The sequence below is a fragment of the Galleria mellonella genome, unplaced genomic scaffold (genome assembly GCF_026898425.1).
Source record: "Galleria mellonella isolate WM207_F2 unplaced genomic scaffold, CSIRO_AGI_GalMel_v1 utg352, whole genome shotgun sequence".
NCBI classification, from domain to species: domain Eukaryota; kingdom Metazoa; phylum Arthropoda; class Insecta; order Lepidoptera; family Pyralidae; genus Galleria; species Galleria mellonella.
The window spans coordinates 3560884-3582831 of NW_026442084.1; the positions used below are offsets into that span (position 1 = coordinate 3560884).

A 21948-nucleotide genomic window follows, 5' to 3' on the forward strand; every position below is an offset into this window, starting at 1 on the left:
TTGTGTGCTGTAAGTAATGTAAATAAATTATCTATTTCAGAATTTGTCTCAAGAGGTGTCCTTCCTATCCGGCGCGCTGCAAGAAGAACGTTTCAAGACGGAGCGGCTCGAGGAACAAATCAATGATCTCACGGAATTACACCAGAATGAGGTACATTGTATGACGTCACTAGCTAACCTTTTGTAATCAAGTAACAAAGAAATTCCCTTTATTATTTATTTGATTTTTTTTTATATTTTAATAGTATTACAGACGGCATGACAGTGGCAAACAAGCATATCGTCCTTCTGATGGTAAGCGGTTACCGTAGTTTATGAATGCTGGCAATACCAGAAACAATAAAGTGCACGTTGCCGATCCTGCAAAAATTTAATTAACTGTTATGTACCAATATAATGTTTTCTTTATTTAAAAGGGTATTCAATATAATCCTATGTTAATTTAATAAAATTGCAACATTATGTTTATTATTACTATATATTATTACAGGTGGAAAACCTAAAACAAGCACTGACAGATGTGGAGGAAAAAGTACAATATCAGAGTGAAGAGCGAATACGAGATATACACGAAGCTTTAGATCTCTGTCAGACCAAAGTGAGTTTTGTATGATCATATATATTGAGGAACCATAGGTCTAATGGAGTGTTCTAAAATATAATGGTTGATTTTCCAAAACGTTTTACGTTTACGTTTTTTAGATGATAAATATTTTAGATGTAAAAAATAAAAGATAAATTACCATATCCATGGCAGTGAATTTACAGGGTACAGAGGAGTAACACCTGAGTCCTCAGGAATGGCAACGCATGGGGAGTATCATGGGCGAAACAGTATACTCTGTTAGGTCCATGGTATTGCTCATGTCTATAGACAACGATTATCACTTTTCATCAGGTGGGCCAACTTGTTTGCCATTCTAAGTTGCATAAAAAAAGGTAACAGGTACAGACGACTTACAGAAATGTATGTTATGTTCAGATCAGCAAACTGGAACAGTGGATGGCGGGCGGGGGCGGCGGCGGCGGCGGCGGCGGCGGCGCGGGCGAGGCGGGCGGCGCGGCCGCGCTGCCGCCGCGCCTGCTGCTCGTCAAGCTCATCAACGTGGCGCTCACGCTGCTGCAGCTCGCGCTGCTGCTCGTCGCCACCGTCGCCGGCGTCGCCATGCCCTTCATGCGCACCAGGTACCGTGCACACCGCCACCACGCCACACCCGACAAACGGAACAACTGCTACCTTCTACACTCTTCACCTCATAGAAAGATTTTTTTTGCATGGTAATGGAATTGCAACCCCGCCTGTGCTATCGATATATGCTGGCGGAGCTCTTTGATAGGTGAAGATGAATTCAGGCCAGTTAGCTCATCGTGATTAATTTCACAAGAATTATCATATATCGTCATAGTCATAGAATACTGACGGATCTGACGAAGATTACATATAAAGATCCGTCAGTATTCTACGACTATGACGATATTAGAATTATGGTATATTGGTAGCAATCGGGCTTTTAGCTCCTATTACTAACAATCCGATTTCCCTATGGAATGGTGTAGGTGATAGTCTGCGAATTATAATAGAACCCTTGTCATTTCAAAGTGGATGCTAGGTCATCCGTTACATACTCAGTGACGCGGAAGAAGTCCATATCCTATCGGATGCCGACTAGTTTTGAAGATACAGAGTAGAGTACACTATACCTTTGACGTCACTAAGTATATGATGAGATACACCTTCGAGGATATGGAGTAAATAGTAGGCTGTGAATGACGCCTACTACGATTTCTTTTTGCCATGTGACGTGATGGAGTAATCAATTAATATAAAGAAAAATATTCTCGTACCAATAAACTACTTATGGAATTAATTTTGTTATATTACATACATACATATCTGTCACGCGTGTCTCCCATTTGGGTAGGCAAAAACAATGGAACGCCAAATGCTTCGAATCAAACAAATCTCTTTCGCTTCTTCCACATTCATCAATCTTTTCATACATGCTCGCCGGTTACGGGTACTTTTAATTTGGCCCTTCTTCAGCACGTCGCCTATTTGGTCGACATACGTCCGTCTAGAGCGGCCTCTACCGACATCTCCATTCATTCTTGCTCCATAAATTTTGTTATATTTTTTCGGTAAAATTCGGGTCTAAATTAAAATATATGTTGCTCCTCAAATACAATTGCAAATACTTATAAGTATTAGCAAAAATAGCACGTGTTAGAAAAAATTAATAATTTACATATCACTTAATAATATACTTATTTTTTGTTTTTCGTTTTTGTAACACAGTGTAACTTTACCAGGGTGCGCGTAATAACAACGAGCCTGGCGGTTATGGTGGGTGTTATGGTGCTGAAGCAGTGGCCCGAGGTGACGCAGTTGTCCGAACACCTGGTGCGGAGGCTCAAAGAGTATTTGCTGGACAAACATCACGACAGGTAATGTGGGCCCCGTACTACAGCGCACGCTGCACACTGCCGCCACGAAACTGTCCTTGTTCATGACGTTACTGTCCTTCTTGAATGTCCAAAAATGGTAGAATTTATTTCATGATTTTTTTTTAAGTAATTAATTTCACAGTATGATTTCTCGCGTCTTGAGAGCGTTCACTATAAAATTACTTGTTTATAAAATTGTGCTAACGTCGCAATTATCTGTCAATTTAAATGTGATCATGAGGATTTTTCGCAATTAGGTACTGTACTGTATGAAGCAGGTATGTAGAATACCTGCTTTTTTATTGCCGACATTTCGACGTGAATTGCAGTCTGACTGAAGTAAGCGATGTCTTTGACATCGTGATACAATCCACGTCGAAACGTCGGGAAGTCCTGATAGTGTATTTAAAATATGCGTAAACAACGCAAAAGTTTAAAAATAACAATTTAACATTTCAATAGTTCTGATTGTTTATTTGAAAAAGTATGTCGAACTTCATATATTGCTTCGGATTTTTTTAAATACTAGATACTGTTTTTCCATAAAAATCAAAATTTCAGTGACAGTTAAGAGTTTTAAAATTTACGACAATTGCGACGTTGCTTCGGTAAAATGTAGTATGAATGCTCTTAACATGAATTATTTAATACTAAATAAAGCATTTACCATACTTATACTTGATGTTTTGACTAAGTGGTGTATCAGATTAGGCAACTACAAACGGTGTTAACAAAAGCCACTGAAGCCTTTTTACGTCGTACGGTTCGCCATCCACAGGGAGTTCACCCCCATACCCTACAGCCTAAATGGTTGCGTACAACGCGGTTTCAGAGATGTTTCCTCCCACGAACACTCAGGTTATGGAATGAGCTCCCTGCCGAGGTTTTCCCAAGAGACTACAGCAGGAGGATTCTTCAAAAGGGGGGAAAAGAGGTTTCTTCAGGGTTGACAACGCGCGCGTAAATACCTCTGGTATTTACGCGCACACAGGCATTCATAGGCTACGGTAACCGCTTACCATCAGGTGGGCTGCATGCTTGTTTGCCACCTCAGTGGTATAAAGAAAACCATTCACCATTCAAATTTTTTCTTTTTTTAAATAAGAACACCACGCTATATTGTGATTAAAATTTTAAAGTTTTTATTAATATGTTTAGTATTTTATACCAGAGCTGTCCAAAGAGCGGCCCACGGTGTTTTCTTGATCTCCCACAAATACTTTGGAAGAGCATTATTCAGTATTATTAATCTTTCTTCAAAAAAAGTTTTTTTCCGCGGCCTTCCAATTTATTTTGTGATTTGTATTGGCCCTACATTGTTTCTAGTTTGGATAGCCCTATTATATATCATTGTTAGTTTATCTCTTACACAAGTACGTACAAGTACTTTGAGCAACATTTCTGTACATGACACTATTTTCTATCACAAGAGGTTGCCATTAGTAATATTACAAATAAACCCCATTGATTTCTGACTCTACCATAATATAGTTTTGTTAATGCATTGGTAATTTATTTATACAACCAAGGACGGTTTCGTTGTGTTGTGTGGTTGGCGTAGTTCGTTTTAGGTGCCGGTCCAGAATAGGGGGTTAAAGGTTCGACTAAAATGTAGGTTAGAACTGATAGTTTCAATTAAATTAATGTTGAAACGCTCGGTGCTGTGTTCAGATGTGAATGAATTAATAAATGACCAAATTACGCAGTCTATTTTTAGGGCTTTGTTTTATTTTTTTATTACTATATTTATTTTTATTTGTTTTTTTTATGGAATTTAGTAGTTTAAATAAAAACAAATAAAAGTAATAATGGACTATATATAATAACCCCCCTTATGGGGGAAGCCTATATTCAGCAGTGGTCGGTGAACGATATGTAATAATAATAATATTTTTATATATTATTATTTCGATAAATATATATTGCATGTCTTTTTCGTTTTCATTCGGTTTCTTTAAGTTCCTGTCGTCCTAAATTTCTATAAATCAAATATTATATAAACAGAATTAATTTGCTAACAAATAAAAAATTTATTTAATGTTATATAAACATATTGGATACTGACCACCCACTATTTTGCCAAATAATGAATTCCATCAAGTTCTGTCCATAGTATCGAGCGTTTTAATATATAGCTATTAATCAATTAGTTCGTACCTACTAATTAAATTATTTTTATGTTATGTATTCCGTAATATAATATATTGTGACAGTCGCTTGGTTATGTATAATAATGTATATGTATGTATAGTAAATAAATCATATCACAGATATAGTATATATAATGAATGATAACTAATTTTGTATAAATTCCATGATCATTAACAACATTTGTATATTTATTATATATTTACACAAGACTAATTTCTGGACGTAATTGCAATAAATATATCTTTGTTTTGTATTTATTTATTTATTTGTATTTTTTTTTATTTATTTTTTTATATTTTTTTTCAATTTTTATTTCTTTTTTTTTTAATTATTTTTCTTTTACTTCAGGTATGAATGCAGGTCGTTATGTGGTTGATTTTGTAAACCGTCGTTTCTAGGAAAGGAAATTTCGTGATATTGCAATTCTGTCCTTGGATTCTCCAAACGATAACTCATAATGCGGTGATGTGGATAAGTTGTAATAATATTAAGTATAATATGTTCTGTAGTACAGATGGGGACCGCAAGCAGCAAGTTATACGTTCCTATTTGATAAAATTATTATATACATGTGATAATTACTCATTATGAATTAGTTAAATATTTTGGAATTCTGAATATGAATAAGTTTAAATTTATATAATGGTGCTAACAGACAGACTTCGTCATCTTTAAACGGATCCCTACATTTGTGGCTGTTCGAGAATAGTACGGTAGTCTCGCCAGCACTATCTGTACAGTACACGCTGGCGAGGATAATGTCAGGTCGAAAACATTGGGATGTTTGATTAACCAGGATGTTTTCCACGTGGAGCTTGACCTCTTGCTGACAATCCATTCTTGATATCTAGCTGTTTCAGCTTGATATCAGTATATAAAGCATCTTATTAATTAAAATATAACCTACCCTTGTATCGAATTTCATTCAGATCCGTTCAGCTGTTTAAGCGTGATTAAAAAAAAACATACAGTCAAGTATGGTGAAGTAATTAAAAAAAAAGTATATTGTACTATCATTCTTTATTATCCTTAAGAAGTCGCGAGTAGCTTAGCTCAACAGCATGACCAAGTGATAAAGGCATTAGTTTCTATCTGTTAGCGTCATTTAATTATAAAAAAAAACCATGTTATTAATAATATCTGAGAGAGTGTAAACGTATGTTTGTTTCACTCAGATAATGTGCAAGTCTACGGAGTCCGTAGATAGAATGTTTTAGGCTAAAATTTAATATTCTCCACGGTATATTATGTATATCGTGACTAAATTGCCGCTTGTTGATCCACACTGAGTGAGTGGTCCTCGATTAAGTACAGTCACACTTAATTGTTATTGAATAAATATATAATATAAAACTTGTGCACTATTTACATAGTGCACTATGTAACATCAAATAAATTAATATATATACCGCAAATTAAATAGCAGCCCATGAGGGGGTCACACAGTGTATTTTGTAATAATTATGATTCAGTTCATGTCTGCAGGCGATATTTACCACATTCCATTAGGTGGGCTATCAACTTGTTTGTCATTACTAAGACTTATAAAAAAATATTTTAAAGTGTCAGTAATTGTTTTTTTTTTTTTATATATATTTTCATTTATATATTGATTTAAACATTGAGATCATGTAAGGCAATAGCGAAGCTATATTTCTAGTTTTTTTTTTTTATTCTGTGATTTTGTATATATTTTTTGCATTATTGCATTCAGAAATTACTGTCTTTAAAATGAAGATATCATTTGCTCAATAAAAACAAAAGAAAATGAAATAAATACAAAATCTTTATGTGAGGAAAGTTAAAGATCATAGGGATATTTATTTGATGTTTTAGATTAGAAAAAAAAAACAGCTCTAAGAACATGTTTCCTCTAAACTTGCTTGCTACTAACAGTCCTTATAAATTTACTGTAACCATGGGCTATCATTAAAAAAAATTCATCTCAATTCTGACGGTGACTGTACTCAATTGAATTAAACGAAATAAAACATTTTTGTATTATTTATAGGAACAAATTTATATTTATAAGGGGCTGGACCCTTAACTTGATTTAATACCATGTTTATGTATAATGCGAGGTACAAATTACATAGTCAACACGATTGTTGATTGATTTTTTATAATTTTCACAGAATTATTGTAATAATTTTACCATTGTAATCGATTTTAATTCAATTTGACTGTACTATTAATAAGAAGACGTGTTTGTACTAAGGCGTTAGAATTCTCGACTGACTCTTGGAAATGGTATATTTATTGATTATAGACAAGTTTCACAGTGATGTCAACGCAATAAAATATCATCGAATAAAATTTGTAATCTCCTAAATCCATTTTAAATGAAACACGATTTTGTGACTATGCCTAATAATAAAAAAGTCACCATTTGATTTTCGTTTTAAACGGAGTTACGAGATTATTAAATTTAGCCGACGATATGTATTACTTGTGAAATCAAATATGAAATGTGATACGCCACTGCCCATACATCCAAATCGTAGAGCGAGCAGTTTTTGTCCCGTCTAATTCCACCACATTGTTGTTATTTTTTAATTATTAATAATAATTAATAATTTAATTGTGTGTGTTCGTTTTAGATAATAAAGAATTCAATAGAATTTTGTTTAATATCTTATAATCTACAAATGAGATGATTATTGAAAATTAATATATATTGATTCAGTTGTTTTTTTTTTTGCACACTGTATAAACCAGCGGTAGTGACGTCACTGAGCTCAGATTGACTGTGGACGTATTGATTGCTATGGGCTGTAACGACGTACAACGTTATAACGTTGTAACTCGACTAATTAAATTATATCACTGATTTAATTAGTCGATGAAATACCCTAAATCTAAATCTATCGCAATTTTTTTTTATTAATATTTTAAGGACAGTATTATGTTACACATAACTAAGAAGTAAATTTCATTTCTGACTCAAACCTATTATACTATTATATTATTTACTTAAAATAATTATTTCACTCCAATGTCAAATTGATATTTTATTTTAGAAATAGAAAATGGCGATTTAATGTAGGCCGCAATGTCCTTTCAATAATAAAATTTCAGATATATACGTTTTATGAATAAGTGTTTCTAAGGACTATGTAATTATAACAAATTGAACAACTGTACCTCGATTTGAAGTCTGAATTAGTTGAAAAAAAAGTATCCGGAATTTGAAGTCTCGAATGCAAATGGTGGGATTCAGTGATCATTATTTTTAATAGTAGGTGATGGATATATTTTTTAAAATGTTTCCCATTTCTTTTTGATGTACATATTTATACGATTTATGTATTAAATGCTCAGATATAGATGGCGCTGGTGTTACGATCATTATAAACGACATAGAACCACAGAACTATATAAAAACCCAAGATACAAAATTGTAAACTAAAAACCTTTATACTCATTCAGTGATGTTGACCTAATATATGTAAGATTAACGTGTCAAAATGTTTTTTTTTTTTACAAATTTTGTAATAAAGCTACCTCTACATGTGGAGTTTCACATTTAGGATAAATAATGTACGCCACTCTTGTCGTGTTACCGATAACTACTTGATCTATTTAATTAAGGCCATTTCTGGGTGTAGCTTTTGTATGGTAGTCTCGAATTTTTACGCAAAACCAATATTGTAACTATTATGACGAATAAAGTATTTGTCATCCTGAACATTTAAAAATTGCAAAAGTAATAAATTGTCATTTTTTTCGTCTATTTTAATGATTGTAATAACAGTGTACGTTGAAGGGGACAGTTTATGGGAAAGAATAGTTAGGAAAAGCCATTGACTTGTTATATGTGAATGCTAAAAACATATTAGTAAACTAATACTAAGAAATTGAAAGTTGACATAGCTATGTTTCCCCGCAAAATTATCTATCTCTTTGATGTGTAAAAAATAATAAAAAATATCCGCCTGATTCAGCATCGTCAAAACTTCTATAAAGTTGGTCATGTTGACTGATATGAATATGTAATTAATTTTTTTTTTTATTTATTTATATTAATAATTACAATTTAAATACAGTTTACACAAAATTATTTCAGTAGCCGATTCCAAATAATCTTGAATGCTGATGTACAATACTCGCAACTAAAAAACTATATAAAAAATCTTTGTAATAATATGTAAATGGAGATCAAATTATATAAAATTTATTGATTTAAACAAAAGCGTTTATTTATTTCTACTTAGTATGTTTATTTATTCTTATTTAATTGATGGCTCGTGACGATGTCAATTTATATGTAATACGAGTCGTTTATAATGTTAAAAACCGTTGGGTTACCAACGAGGTGATTTGAGATCTCACGCCGATAAATTTCTTCTAATCATAAATACCAGGAGGGTTAAAAGCCGATTTTACACGGGCCATAATAGGATTTGCTTTGCATATCCTGCCGAATTTAATAGGCCTCTCGCGCTGTAATCTCTATATTAACCGATTAGATCATTTACATCTAAGGGTTATATTAAGCAAAACCTATTACGATTCGTGTACAATACTAACAATAAATTGGGCAAACGCACATTGCTTTTGGACGCTAGTTCTTATTTTAAATTTAAAAAAATGTGTGATCAAAATTCTCTCGTTGTATCGTATATATAGTAATATAGTTAAATATTTACCCAATACTTGTACATGATATTGACATTTTGAAACATTCCAAATTTCTTACAGTCCGTAGAGCATAGTCGACGCCAATAACTAGTTTATTAGATATTGCCCTCTATATATTACTATGTAACTATACAAAATGCCCCTTGTGTTTTAAATCGAAACTGTTTAAGAATTTTTTACTTTGTTACTTTTATACTGATTTGAACTACGTACATAAAAAATATAATTGTAGTATAATTATTATTTTTAAGAAAATTTTGAATTGTATTCATGAAACAAAAGTACATTGCATTGTGTTTGTCACTTTATATTAGATAGAATTACAGAGAGGATGAAACACCTCAATAGCTATAGGTTATGGGCCACTACTATATTTTTGTAACGGTGGTGCCCTCTGATGCCGAGTTTCTATATCGACTTCATATAGTATACGTTTATACGTTAAACATTTAACGTTTTGGGATATTGTAGCAAAATGATTTCTTTTTGTAATATATAGATATACATCTTATACAGTTTCGAGCAGCAAATACGGGGCCATACCATAGTGATGCTTTTTCTCGAGATATTTCGTGTTGAGTGTACATTATGTAAATATTTTTTACACAACGCTATATAGAAATGTTATTTTTATGTATAAAATAAAGTTTTTTTTTTTGGCGATTTTATCGTATTGTTGCATGCTTTACAATGTTGATGTTCATCGGACTAGTTTATGTTGAAATAAAGTAATATTAGTGAATTTAATCGTTTGAAAAGCAATATTAGCGAAAATGTCTCATGGTAAAGAGGTAATTGTTGCCTATACGAAAGCGGTTCGTAAAAGAGATTATGGATTTGTATTCTATAATGATGTTTTATTTGTTAGACTATTTTTGAATCGAAAACTCTGATGGGTGAAAGTCATGTTGTTTAATTTTTTTTTTGATGGGGTTTTGGAATTATTCTCATATTCTGCTAAGTATTCAATAAATTATATTTTATTTTATCTATCAATCTCTAGGTAGGTATAATGTAAAAATGTCCAGAGAACAATAGTCCCATGAACAATAACTGTAATTCACGACAGGTGTCGTTGTCTCAACACTTGTTCGGAACATTGTATGATACATACCTAATGTTTTTACTGTATTCAGTCTCTCCTATCAGAAATTTGTGAAAGTATTTTTACGTTGCCGGCTATGGATTGAAATAAATCATTACAAATTTATTCGTTTTGTCTTTTTATTTATTGGTATATATGAAATTATTTTTCAGGGTGAGCCTAGTCTCTTAAAAAGGCGTAAATGCACTCTTAACAATGTCTTTGTGAGGTTTCTCTTGAATCCTGGGGTGAACACGAACCCTCCCTCTGAAGAAGGCCTATGTTTTATTATTTCCTGATGGATGCATGATGAACCTTTGAAAATACAGGATTTACTAGCAATAAAATAATCATGTGTTAAAAAACAGTGTATTAAAAATGACATATAAAAATACAATCATAAATGGAATTAATAAAAATAATATAAATATAATTTTATCAAAACAATTTTTTTTTTATTTACCACGGCTATTGGCATCTACATAATTTTTTTATAATGTTAATGTACTATCCCACAGTCGTGCAGAAAATTAGATATATAGTGCTTTGAGGATATTTTTTTGTACATAAAACATAATTACATATACATAAGTACTTATATTTTCTGATACAGCATATAAAATCAATATAGCTAAGGTCGTAACTTGAAATCGCCTTCAGATTACGACAAACATATGTTCCTTTTGTATCTATAGCTATTAAAAATAAAAAAAAAAAGAATTATAACCTAACATTTACTATCACCAATGCTTTATTAGTAGATACTATTAAATGCAAGAATGAACATTACACAGTGCTGCCACCTAGTAGAAAGTTCCTCAATAATGTGTAAGTTCCTGGTACACAGTCACCGGTGCCTGGAATTAACACCTACAAATTATTAGGTGTTGTATATCTATTATAGTGATTAATCAAGACTAGAGACGAACGTAGTCTACATCGACAGACTAATCTTCAATATGCAAATTTGATTAAATTCCTTCCATATTCATAAGAAAATTGTTAAAAAAGTAAAAATGTATGGTCTGTTTCAATAAAACTTACTGCCAATGTAAACACAACAAATTGACTTAGTAAATATATATCAAAACACAACTAATTGCTTAAATGTTTCGATTTGTTGCTAGTTTTATTTAGAGTTTTTATGTGACAATTTCAATAAAACTTGCTTACCTTTTACTTATATTATTTTTAGGAAGGGGTGGGGCTGATCCTATAAAAAAAAAGTGCATATGTACTATAAAATCTAGAATAATGTGTTTCCTGGGATGAGCACCAGATAATCCAATAGTTCTGGGGTGGCAAGCCCCCCCCCCCTCTCATCGCCACCTTTACGAGTATACGTCTATTCATATTCCTTACTACTATAACCCCATAACAGCACAATGTTAAAATGTTTATCATTGTTTCTCAGCCATATTTGGTCCCGTAGAATGTTTAAAGAAAAAATATATACTTAGTCTATTTCTAAAAGTAATAAATGGCGACATTTTATATTTCTCTGTATAGAAGTTTCATATAAAATCGTAGTTACAGTTTCGAGTATCTCGTAATTAATCACTCAGACTTATTATTAAGAAAAACGCCCAAAATTAAACAATTTTTGTATTTATAGACAATCTAATACATTCATGCAATAAATAATATATAAAAGCACAATAAATCCTCTTAGGATAGGGCACGTCTCATATAAGTTATTTAAAAAACTATTCTATTTTATTTAAAAAAAAAATCCTTTATTCATAAAAATATGCATGTTTAATAAACCTATTTTAACCTTATACATAAATAAATGTCTTTATCTCCATTGAAAAGTTGTTTTTGACTTAATTCTTAGTTTAAAATTTAAAAAACACCACTAGTTGAAATAGGTTTATGAAAGATCTTAATAATAATAATAATCTATAAATAAGGGTACGACTTATAAAATGTTAGCACTTGGTTATTCCTAGGTATTTATAATTTAGGGCCTGCGCATAGAATTTTATGCAATACGCATTTTTTATTCTATTTTGACTTACAAAAAAACACCGATTGGTCCTCATTAGTGCAGTTAAAAGCTTCTATATTCTGGCAATATATTTATTATTTGTTTGTTTTACAAAAAAAAATCGGAATTATTTAAGAATTATATTGGCTTAAAATGTTAACCGTTCAAAGAATTGCACATCTACTTATTTAGATTTGAAGTTTTCAAATACTATATCACTAATTTTTTTTTACTATACAGTAGTCTAATAAGAAACCTTAAGACATTTTTTGTATGATTAACGTTTTGGTTCATTATAAAAGCGCTTTAAACTATTAATATAAAATATATAGATAACACAGGACCCGATTCCAAGGTGTCACTTCACTTATCTTAACCCAATATTTTAATTTGATAGCTTCGCTAAATTATTGTTCTATAAACCGTCACAAACTAAATTTGTAATAGTTTTGATTTAAAAGTATTAGAAATTTAGGTTATATCGGTTTTTACAATAAAAATTTTGTTGTGGTATCAAATTTTAATTTTACCAATAAGTGAAGACAAATAGCGTCTCAGAATCAACCCTCGTTTTTTAATATTTAACTTTTTAATATTGACAGCTAATTCAGACGTGACCCGTCATATAATACTTAAATAAAAAAAAAAAAATTATTCTACTTCGTTACTATGAAGCCGCAATGTTAAATGACTGGGTCTCTTTGGTACGGGCGGCTTCCCTGACACCTCTTGTTGGCCTCCGAACCCTGAGTCGTCGAAGTCCTCTGGTTCCTCTTGGTCGAAGCTGTCTTCTGGTTGCTCGATGATCTCCACCGACTCTACAGAGTCGTCTAGGAAAGTGGACTGTTCTATTTCTTCCCTATAATGTGGACGTACACATGAAAGTAAGACTTGAATAGAAAGTAATGATATATTAATATAATAACATGTAAAGGAGTAAAGAAATAAAAAGGTGAGCATTTTAACAAGCTCTTGCATGGCTGTGTTGCGGTTTGAAGGGTGGGATATGGTGTGAATTTACTGGGTACGGAGGAATATCACCTGAGTCCTCAGGAATGGCAACGCATGGGGGGTATCATGGGTGAAACAGTATACTCTGTTATGTCCACGGTACTGCTCATGTCTATAGGCGACGGTTACCACTTTCCATCAAGTGGGCCGTCAGGTCGCAGCGGGTGGAAGGAAGTACCCATACTATTCTTTAGTATTATTACTTATACTTATTACTTATACTGTGGTATAACTCACACTAGGCACTGTGAATACAGGAACTTTCAAAGTAATCGTCAGTCGTCTGTATGAGTACCTTTATGTCGTGTTTTTGCAGCAGTACAGGCACGGCTTTAGTTACCACTATCCATCAGATGAGCCATCAGTTTGTTATTAGGATGTAAAAAATTTACATCATTCATAATAATAATACAGGTAATTATGAACGTTTGAAATATATTTTACATAGATAGGTTGGTATAGAAAAAACATAGAACAAATTATCACATCATAAACTCATATTACCATAGTACCGACATATAACATAAAAACCCATAAAACACAGAGTGAAGACTACAAACAAGTGTGACTCTAGCATTGAATGGGTACAAAACCAGTGTTCCTCCAGGCAATTGTTTGTTTAATTATATCAAAGCACGCAAGGGTGATATTTAAGGGTAAAATCGACATCATTAGAGTTCATTCAAGGGCATAGTTTGTTGTCAAACTACACAATTTTATCGTTTTTGATTTACCATATGCTAACAGCTCACTTTCCTTCAAATGCTGGAAAAATTGTATAGTTTAAAATGTCATTAGTCGATTTATTTTGGGAAAAATGTTCAGTCGACGTGTAGAAAAATTATGATACTCATAAAAGAATGCCGATATATTATTTATTTTATTTATTTAAACTTTAATGCACAGTGAAACTATGTACATATGGCGGAATTAACACCGGACGGTGTTCTCTACCAGTCAACCATATTACGTTATAATTAACTACTATATGTTCATCAGTTAATTATTCATTTCTAATTAGGTACTCGTTAAAAAAATCACTCTTAACAGTTCCATAAGACACGGTGACAAGTGTCACTCGTGCGTGCTGGTATATGCTGAACCTATACATTTAGTGCAAATATGTAGACAAGTGTTACTTACACCATGACTCCACACCATCGTTTTCTTATATCGTACATTTCCACCACCTCTTGCAACTCTGCTTATGAAACTATATTTGCTTAGTGGGTATACAGGTTAGTAGTAATAAATATGACAGGGCACGTGATACTTAGCCAACTTTCCCTAAGAAGCAGTCAAAATCTAAAATAAATATTCGAACGTTTCATACGAAATCGAACACGCGAGCTTATATGAAAAGTAAAAAAAATATTATGAGATTTATAGGAAAACGATTTGGGAAAAGTTTTTCCAGTTTCATGAAAAATATTTGACACAGCTCTTTGGGGAAAATTGTTTAGTTTTTTTTTTTCATGAATTATATTAAATATATTATAACAGAGATTCGGCTTGACATACCCATTGCTACTAACCTGTAAGAATGTGTATAATAAATTACAGCTGCATATTAAAATTCGCGTTTTTTTTTGTTCGCGTTTTTTTTAAAATACCTTTATACAATTACCACTGATTATAGAACTGTGTAAAAAATTATATAAACGCTCAGCGAAAAGCTTCAGTGCATTTTTCCCCCGCCGTAATCAATTTACCTACTTTTTTTTAAGTGTGACAATAAAATGGACAGTGCAATGGATTTGCTGCACAAATGTACATTAATAAAATTCTACGATAATAAAATATTTTAAAAGCAAATCTAGCTTTGTTGTAATTATACTATAATATAAAAAATTACGAATAAACAGGAGAAAAATGTAAAATATTACCTTTAACCAATACCTTGAAAGGCGAAACTGGTCAGGTATTTATTGCTACAAATTGTCGAAGAATAGGTGTTCTTATAATAATATTAATGTAATTTAAAGTAATACTATAACAAGTAATTCGAAAAGTACTAGAAAAGAACAGAATAGTTTTTAAAGCCAAAAGTACCTAAAAATTCAATTTATACTACTGTGCCCACTACCATAGGAAAATATAATTTTATAGTGTTTTTACACAACTTGCATGTGCAAAGGATAGAGAAAAAACATAAGAATAGTTTTATAAATTCCGTTTTATTTTATTCATAGGCTTACATAATTTTGTCTTTAAACATTAATGACAGCTAGCGTAAATCACTTAATACATATATACGAGTGTATATATCATATAGTTTTATTCTATATATTCATGTTTACGTAATGTAGTATGACACTATATTAAAAGTAATAATCGATTTAGACCGTTCCTCTGATAAAAAAATCAATAAAAATATTTTAAAATGTCTAACAAAATAGAAATTTACAATAATAAAAAAAATATATATATGTAATAAAACTAATCGTTGTTTTCGCGAGGAATGACTCTCGATTCAATAAATTGTAAAATCATCATCATCATCATCATCATCATAAATTGTAGAATCGTATTATAAAAATATTTCACAATAAACTTAAAATATAAAAACTATACATTTTTTTAACTAACAAGAGAAATAGTGAAATGCAGTCAAGGAATGCTGGTATATAGGGGAATGTTCTATTTATATAAATAGTACATATAATATATAAAGTATAATTATTGTTATGTATAAATGTATAGTGACTTTTGGTGCGAATATATTATGATGTTCACATTATATTATTAAAATATAGTAAAATAATTATTACTTACATATATTGCGTGTACATATGCAGCGTGTTCCCACAATATATAGCAACGCCCAAAAGTCATGGTTAACACGACGTCACAGTGTAACAAACAATTCCACGATCAAATCACTTCCAATTCCCACATAAAGCTATGGTATAATATATAATAAATAATTACATTTAAAGTACTCGTCGCCCAAAAAGAATATTGACAATATTTTGAATAATTAGGGCCGATTCTGAGATTCATCTAATTGCTATACCTAACAGGGAAATCTTTATTCTAAGGGCTAATATGAACTAAATTGCTTATAGGTTTAAGCCCAAATTAATATAATTTTAGTTTATGATGGTCTATAAAATGGTAATTTCGCCAAATTATCAAATATTACATTCAAAGGTAAATTTAAAAAATGACACCTCAGAATCGGCCGCAATGTTAATTTTATTAAATAATGTAATTTTCTTTTTGAGTTCATGGTACATATTGGGTCGTGTGTCTGTCCATGCCTATTTGTACCAAAGTTTACACAGGTAAAGTTGATTGCAAACATGTACTACATGTACATAAACAGTATTACATTACGCGCTAGTGATTTTAATGAATATTCAACTTTACAATGCCTATAATAAGCAAACGATTCAAATGTGTATGGACATACAAAGTATTTCACTGTACTCAGAAAAAGATATATAAACTCATACCTCTTTCTCTTAAAAAAAAAAAAAAAAACAATATATAGTACAAACTATGACACGATTTGTCAAATATATAGTAATTTATATTCGAAATTCAAACCCAGTACCTAGTATAGGACTGTGAAAGTATAAAAATTTACAATTTACAATTCTCTTAAGAATGTCAACTTAATTTCAGTGATTGGAAGCCAAAATAATAAGCCATAATCGTGGCACGTACACAATATTACGACATATAAAATTCTTAATAATTATATTAAGAGGAAATACGCGAAGAATGACTAATATTTCTTACATAGTAACACATACAAATGTTTCTATTTAAATATATAAAACCATGATTTATATGTCATGATATAAAAGCCGGACGCTTCGCCAGTGTCGACCACTTCGAAAAACTTTATTTTCCCGTCCAAATGTTTATTTCGTTGTAAAAAATGTATAAAAACATTGACACATGTGTAATACTAATGATCATAAGTACTAATTTAAGCCGACCGTTAAAATTACGTAATTAACTCGTTTCATTGTCACAGCATATATTTGATTGATTGACCAACGAATGTCGTATTAATTAATATAATTAAATATATTTTTAAATCAATCACGTATAAATATATTGAAAATTAAAATAGTATTTTTTTTAGGCTTATAGATTTTATTAAAAGTATAAAACCTAGAATAAATTTACTTTAACTATAAATATTTGTGAGTTTTGTCTTATTTACCAAGAAATATTTGGATTGCTAAATCCATATTTATTTATATAATAGATAGATACATAGATATTTAATAACTTTTTTTTTATATATTTTGATAGTAAATTTAGGTATTGTTTTTATTTACTCATGTAACATTTTTAATATATTTAATTGGCTGTGTTATATTTTATTTACTTCTCTGCTCTTAAACATGTATTTTGTATTTTAATTAATATAAAATCTATGTCTATTATATGGAATGTTTTTATTAAAATTTGACGAATTACACATTTAGGAAATTGACAGCCCTGAATCGAAAGTAATTAAATGTCAAATATATGCTCTCACAATGCACGTCCTGGACCTGCACGGTCCACTTAGCCTATGTATTAATAAGTTACAATATTACATACAAATGTTACATACAGTTACACAATCCCACCTATCTAGCTTTACCTGGGACGACACAACACATTATCCTTCACCAGTGCCACCTTACCAGCGTTTGGAATGTTCCAGATCAGTCTAAATATGTTTTGGCGAGAAAAGTAATTTTACCATTATTCCAATACAAAAAGAAACAAAATTATATTAAACAAGTTTGTCTCTTGGACTATAAGAAAAAAAAAATTAGCACAATAAATAAAAAAAAATGTAGTCATGACAATAAAAATCTAATATATTCTACTTGTCTATAAAAATCCTTGCTGTCTACTTTCTTCAATGTAATATATCTTCAACTGTATGGAAAGATTTAAATATAAACACTGATTTAGCCTGCATACAGTATTTTAAATCTTTTTGTGAAATTGACAATGTTGTTGTAGTTTTCAATAGTATTTGTTTGTTTAATTTTGTTTATATTTGTTTAATTTTGTTTAATTTTAGTATTGTTTAATTTTGTGTTTCGTTTACTTGTATTTTATTTTGTGCAAAGTCTAGTGGCTACCAAATTACTATTTAAGTATATAATTATGTATTATTTTAGCTGTTTGTTTGCCTTAAATAAATAAACATTACTCTTCTCGCCAAATGTACCACAAGCAAGACTACTCACTGTTGCACGACAATTATTATCAAATATTTGAATTTCTTATAATATTTCTTGTACCAGTAGGTGGGTAATATTTTTTTTTTTTTATATCAAAACAAACCGATTTCTTTTGCTCCTCATTTTTCTAAATTTGAAAAATGTAGATAGTAAGAAAACAGTACATCGTAGCTTTTTAAGTCCTTTGATGTAAAAAAAGCTTAAGAATAAAAGATGACCCCTTCCCTTGCTTTATAAGACTATTTTAATATTTTTTTTTTTTTTCATTTAATTGCTCACTACTGGACTTTGATTTTCGTAATATGGTGCTAGCAAACAGAACTAACAAGACCGTATCTTACTCGTTACAATAACCATCAATTCCCAATACATTTTTAATAAAAACAAAATACTGTCATTGATTCATAAAGGGCAACCAAAGGTTCATTTTAAGCTGTATTTGGTTGCATACTGGACAATAATAATATATATAAAATTGTTAATCATAAACAATCACCTTACGGTCATCAAATTACCTAATAATAATGACTTTAAAAAAAAATTGATTCTGTCTATAGCATTCCAAACAGACCGCATTACGTATGCATTTTCTATCATCTTTTTGTCCCATAATAGCCATTGTTTTGATTGTAAAAAAAAAATCGCAAGCTATCAATGTACAGTTTTCTCGTAAACGCGCACACGTGTGCAAATATCGTGGAGTTCCGTGGACTTACGGCTTGGCGACGGGCGCGTCCATGGTGGGGATGTAGTCGAGCGCCATGAGGCACGCGAACACCGTCATGATCATCTTCGGCTTCCGCTCCGTGATGTCCTCGGGTAACGCGTAAACGCGTGCTCCGCAGCGGCGCGCCATCGATATCGCGTATTTCGCGTTCGCTAGGTTCTCCTGGATTTACAAACACATGCAGAAGTGTTAAAGTTAAGTTTATATGACGCTTAGAATGGGTAAAACAAATACATTTTGTAAATAAAAAAAAACAAGCAATTGCCCTGCTAATAAAGGAAGTATTTAAAAAAAATAGTCAACGTCAATCGTGATGACGTAAGTATTCTAATAATACTAATAATACATTCGAATCTGTTCAAGCATTTAGAAATTAAAATAGTCCTTTATGGGCAGTTTTGTAATAAGCTGATGGCCTATCTTCGTATATCATAGCATATACTGTGATTCGCTAGTGATGATGTCGCTGTATTCTGTAATTTCACTGTCATATCCCACACTTTAATTCGAAACAGTCATTCATGTATTGTCCATTTTATTTTAAAAACAGTAAACACATTTGAATTGTTCAGGCGCATCACTAGTCGATCGCAATCGACTCTTGGTAACGTCCCATCACTAATACTGTAACCATATTGTATTTCAAGAAGAAAAAATGATCTCCATTCGATTTAATATAAAATTCATTAATACAAATATTGTTAGTTTACATTTATTTTAAATCAAGAACCAATATACATCTCAAGCTGAAACAGAACTAAAAGGTATTTTTTATACCTACATCTTATATATAAAATTCTCGTGTCACGGTGTTTGTTACCAAAATCCTAAACGCGAAACGGCTTTACCGACTTTCATGAAATTTTGTGTGCAAATTCAGTAGGTCTGAGAATCGGCCAACATCTATTTTTCATACCCCTCAACGATAAGGGTGACCCTCCCCAAAATTTTTTTTTTATTTTTTTGACAAATATATCCATTTTTATTTTATTATGATTTAGCATTGAAAAATACATGCAACCTCAAATTTTCACCGTTTTACGATCAACTCCTGTTTTTTTATCGCGATTTTTATATGCTGCAATAGGGTTGCAAAATGGCAATCCAATATAATAATTGTAGTACGATGTGAAAATACAATGTATAGTTCTAAAAATAATGTATATGGTAAAACAACGTTTGCCGGGGCAGCTAGTATTTATATAAAAATTAAAGGACTACTTTTTGTAAGAGATCCTTAGTAAATTCAATTTGCACTTGGCCGGTGATTTTTTTTTTATACTAAATGATCAATAGTTTACCTCCTCATTGCCGCCAGGTAATACAAGGTCGTAGTTGATGGACCCCGGTTTGATTGCGTCGATCAAGTCAATGACCACCTTGCCATCCGCCAACACTTCATCCTGTCATAGAAAAATATTATGATAACATTTATATGTACTCATAATTGAAATAATCTTAGAAGGCATTGGAATTCCAAATAGGAATTAAAGTTCCGTTTTACTGAACTAGGTGTAATGTTGCGGAAGTCCATAGATAGATAGATAATTTATTTGCATTACTTACACAAAGCTAAATACAATTTTCGTTTGTGAGTGTGCCATAGCAATACAAAATGGCCACAACTCAGTTTATTGCTTCTCCCTCAAAAGAGCAAATCACTGATATTCTGTTGCGGCCAAAGGGAATAGGGTAACAATAAAACAATACTACCAGATTATCCGTACAATAAAAAATGATATACAGTAAACAGACAGATATGACAGTTTATCTAGCAGACAAATGGAACATAGAGGTAACTTGCAGGAATGTCTAACTTTTGCCTCTCAATTAAGAATTTTTGGAAATTAATTTCAAAACTGGATTGGACCATAGCACTGGTTATTTGACTAGAATGTGTGCGACTCCGAACATTCGAAGATTGAAAAAAATTATTTCATTCACAGATTGGGTACTAAACGGTTAACACCATCTCACTATTTGTCTAAAGATGCCTCATTTAGAGGTGAAACACGTGCGTGAACAATATGGCAGTCGAAAACAGATAGCTAATATGGAAGGCTGTGGAATTTCTGGTAATAAAAGTGATTGTCAATCTTCAGTTTAAGAGATAATTTGAAATGTTTCCGAGCATATGAGAATCCAGCGTTGCAGAAGACGAAACTGTCATCATCAGTCGGTTTAATTTCTGTAGATACCAAGAGTGATAACTATATTTCATCTTCACCAGTGTTGAATTATAAGTTCATCAATAGATTAAATGCAAAAAGAATTTTTCAAATCTGATTGGTACAGATTAGCGTATTCAAACAAAAAATATCTTATTTGGTATAGATATGTATTTAATACCTATTCATATATTAGTTATTTATTAAATGTTATGCTTGATGACAGCAATACTCCCTCAACATATATAAATTCAATGGCTATGATTTCCTCTTACAAGAATACATTTACAATAAAAAGTCGGTATTGACCTGGAAACTCCTGATAGAGGATGTCTTCCCAGCGGACTGCAGCTTGTTGTTGACCCACTGCACGATCTCCTTCTCGATAATGGGGTTGCCAGTGTTGGCAAGCCGTGTCAGTACGGACAGCGTGTACGCGCGCATCAGTTGCCAGATTAGAGCTGTAGACAATAAGTGGAGATTAAAAAAAATTACAAGATTAAAATAAATATTGGCATTGCTTAATC

General features: G+C 31.5%; 2 protein-coding genes across 6 annotated transcripts in view; one reads left to right on the plus strand and one right to left on the minus strand.

Moving 5' to 3' along the window:
- Positions 1-10447, plus strand: part of LOC113519426 (transmembrane and coiled-coil domains protein 2) — a 70727-nt gene extending 60280 nt beyond the window's left edge. For all 5 annotated transcript variants that reach the window (XM_052897044.1, XM_052897045.1, XM_026904528.3 and 2 more), the window contains 5 exons: positions 41-151; positions 491-598; positions 983-1185; positions 2311-2445; positions 4945-10447. In XM_052897044.1, the coding sequence (XP_052753004.1) occupies positions 41-151; positions 491-598; positions 983-1185; positions 2311-2445; positions 4945-4972 (585 nt within the window). In that variant the 3' untranslated portion in view covers positions 4973-10447. The remainder of the gene's footprint in view (positions 1-40; positions 152-490; positions 599-982; positions 1186-2310; positions 2446-4944) is intronic.
- A 229-nt stretch (positions 10448-10676) lies between these two features.
- The window catches only part of LOC113519427 (plastin-2), a 64287-nt gene continuing 53015 nt past the window's right edge, over positions 10677-21948 (minus strand). The window contains exons 12-15 of the mRNA XM_026904530.3: positions 21731-21882; positions 20555-20656; positions 19243-19415; positions 10677-13170 (exon numbers count right to left, since the gene is read on the minus strand). Coding sequence (XP_026760331.1) covers positions 12963-13170; positions 19243-19415; positions 20555-20656; positions 21731-21882 — 635 coding nt within the window. The 3' untranslated portion in view covers positions 10677-12962. The remainder of the gene's footprint in view (positions 13171-19242; positions 19416-20554; positions 20657-21730; positions 21883-21948) is intronic.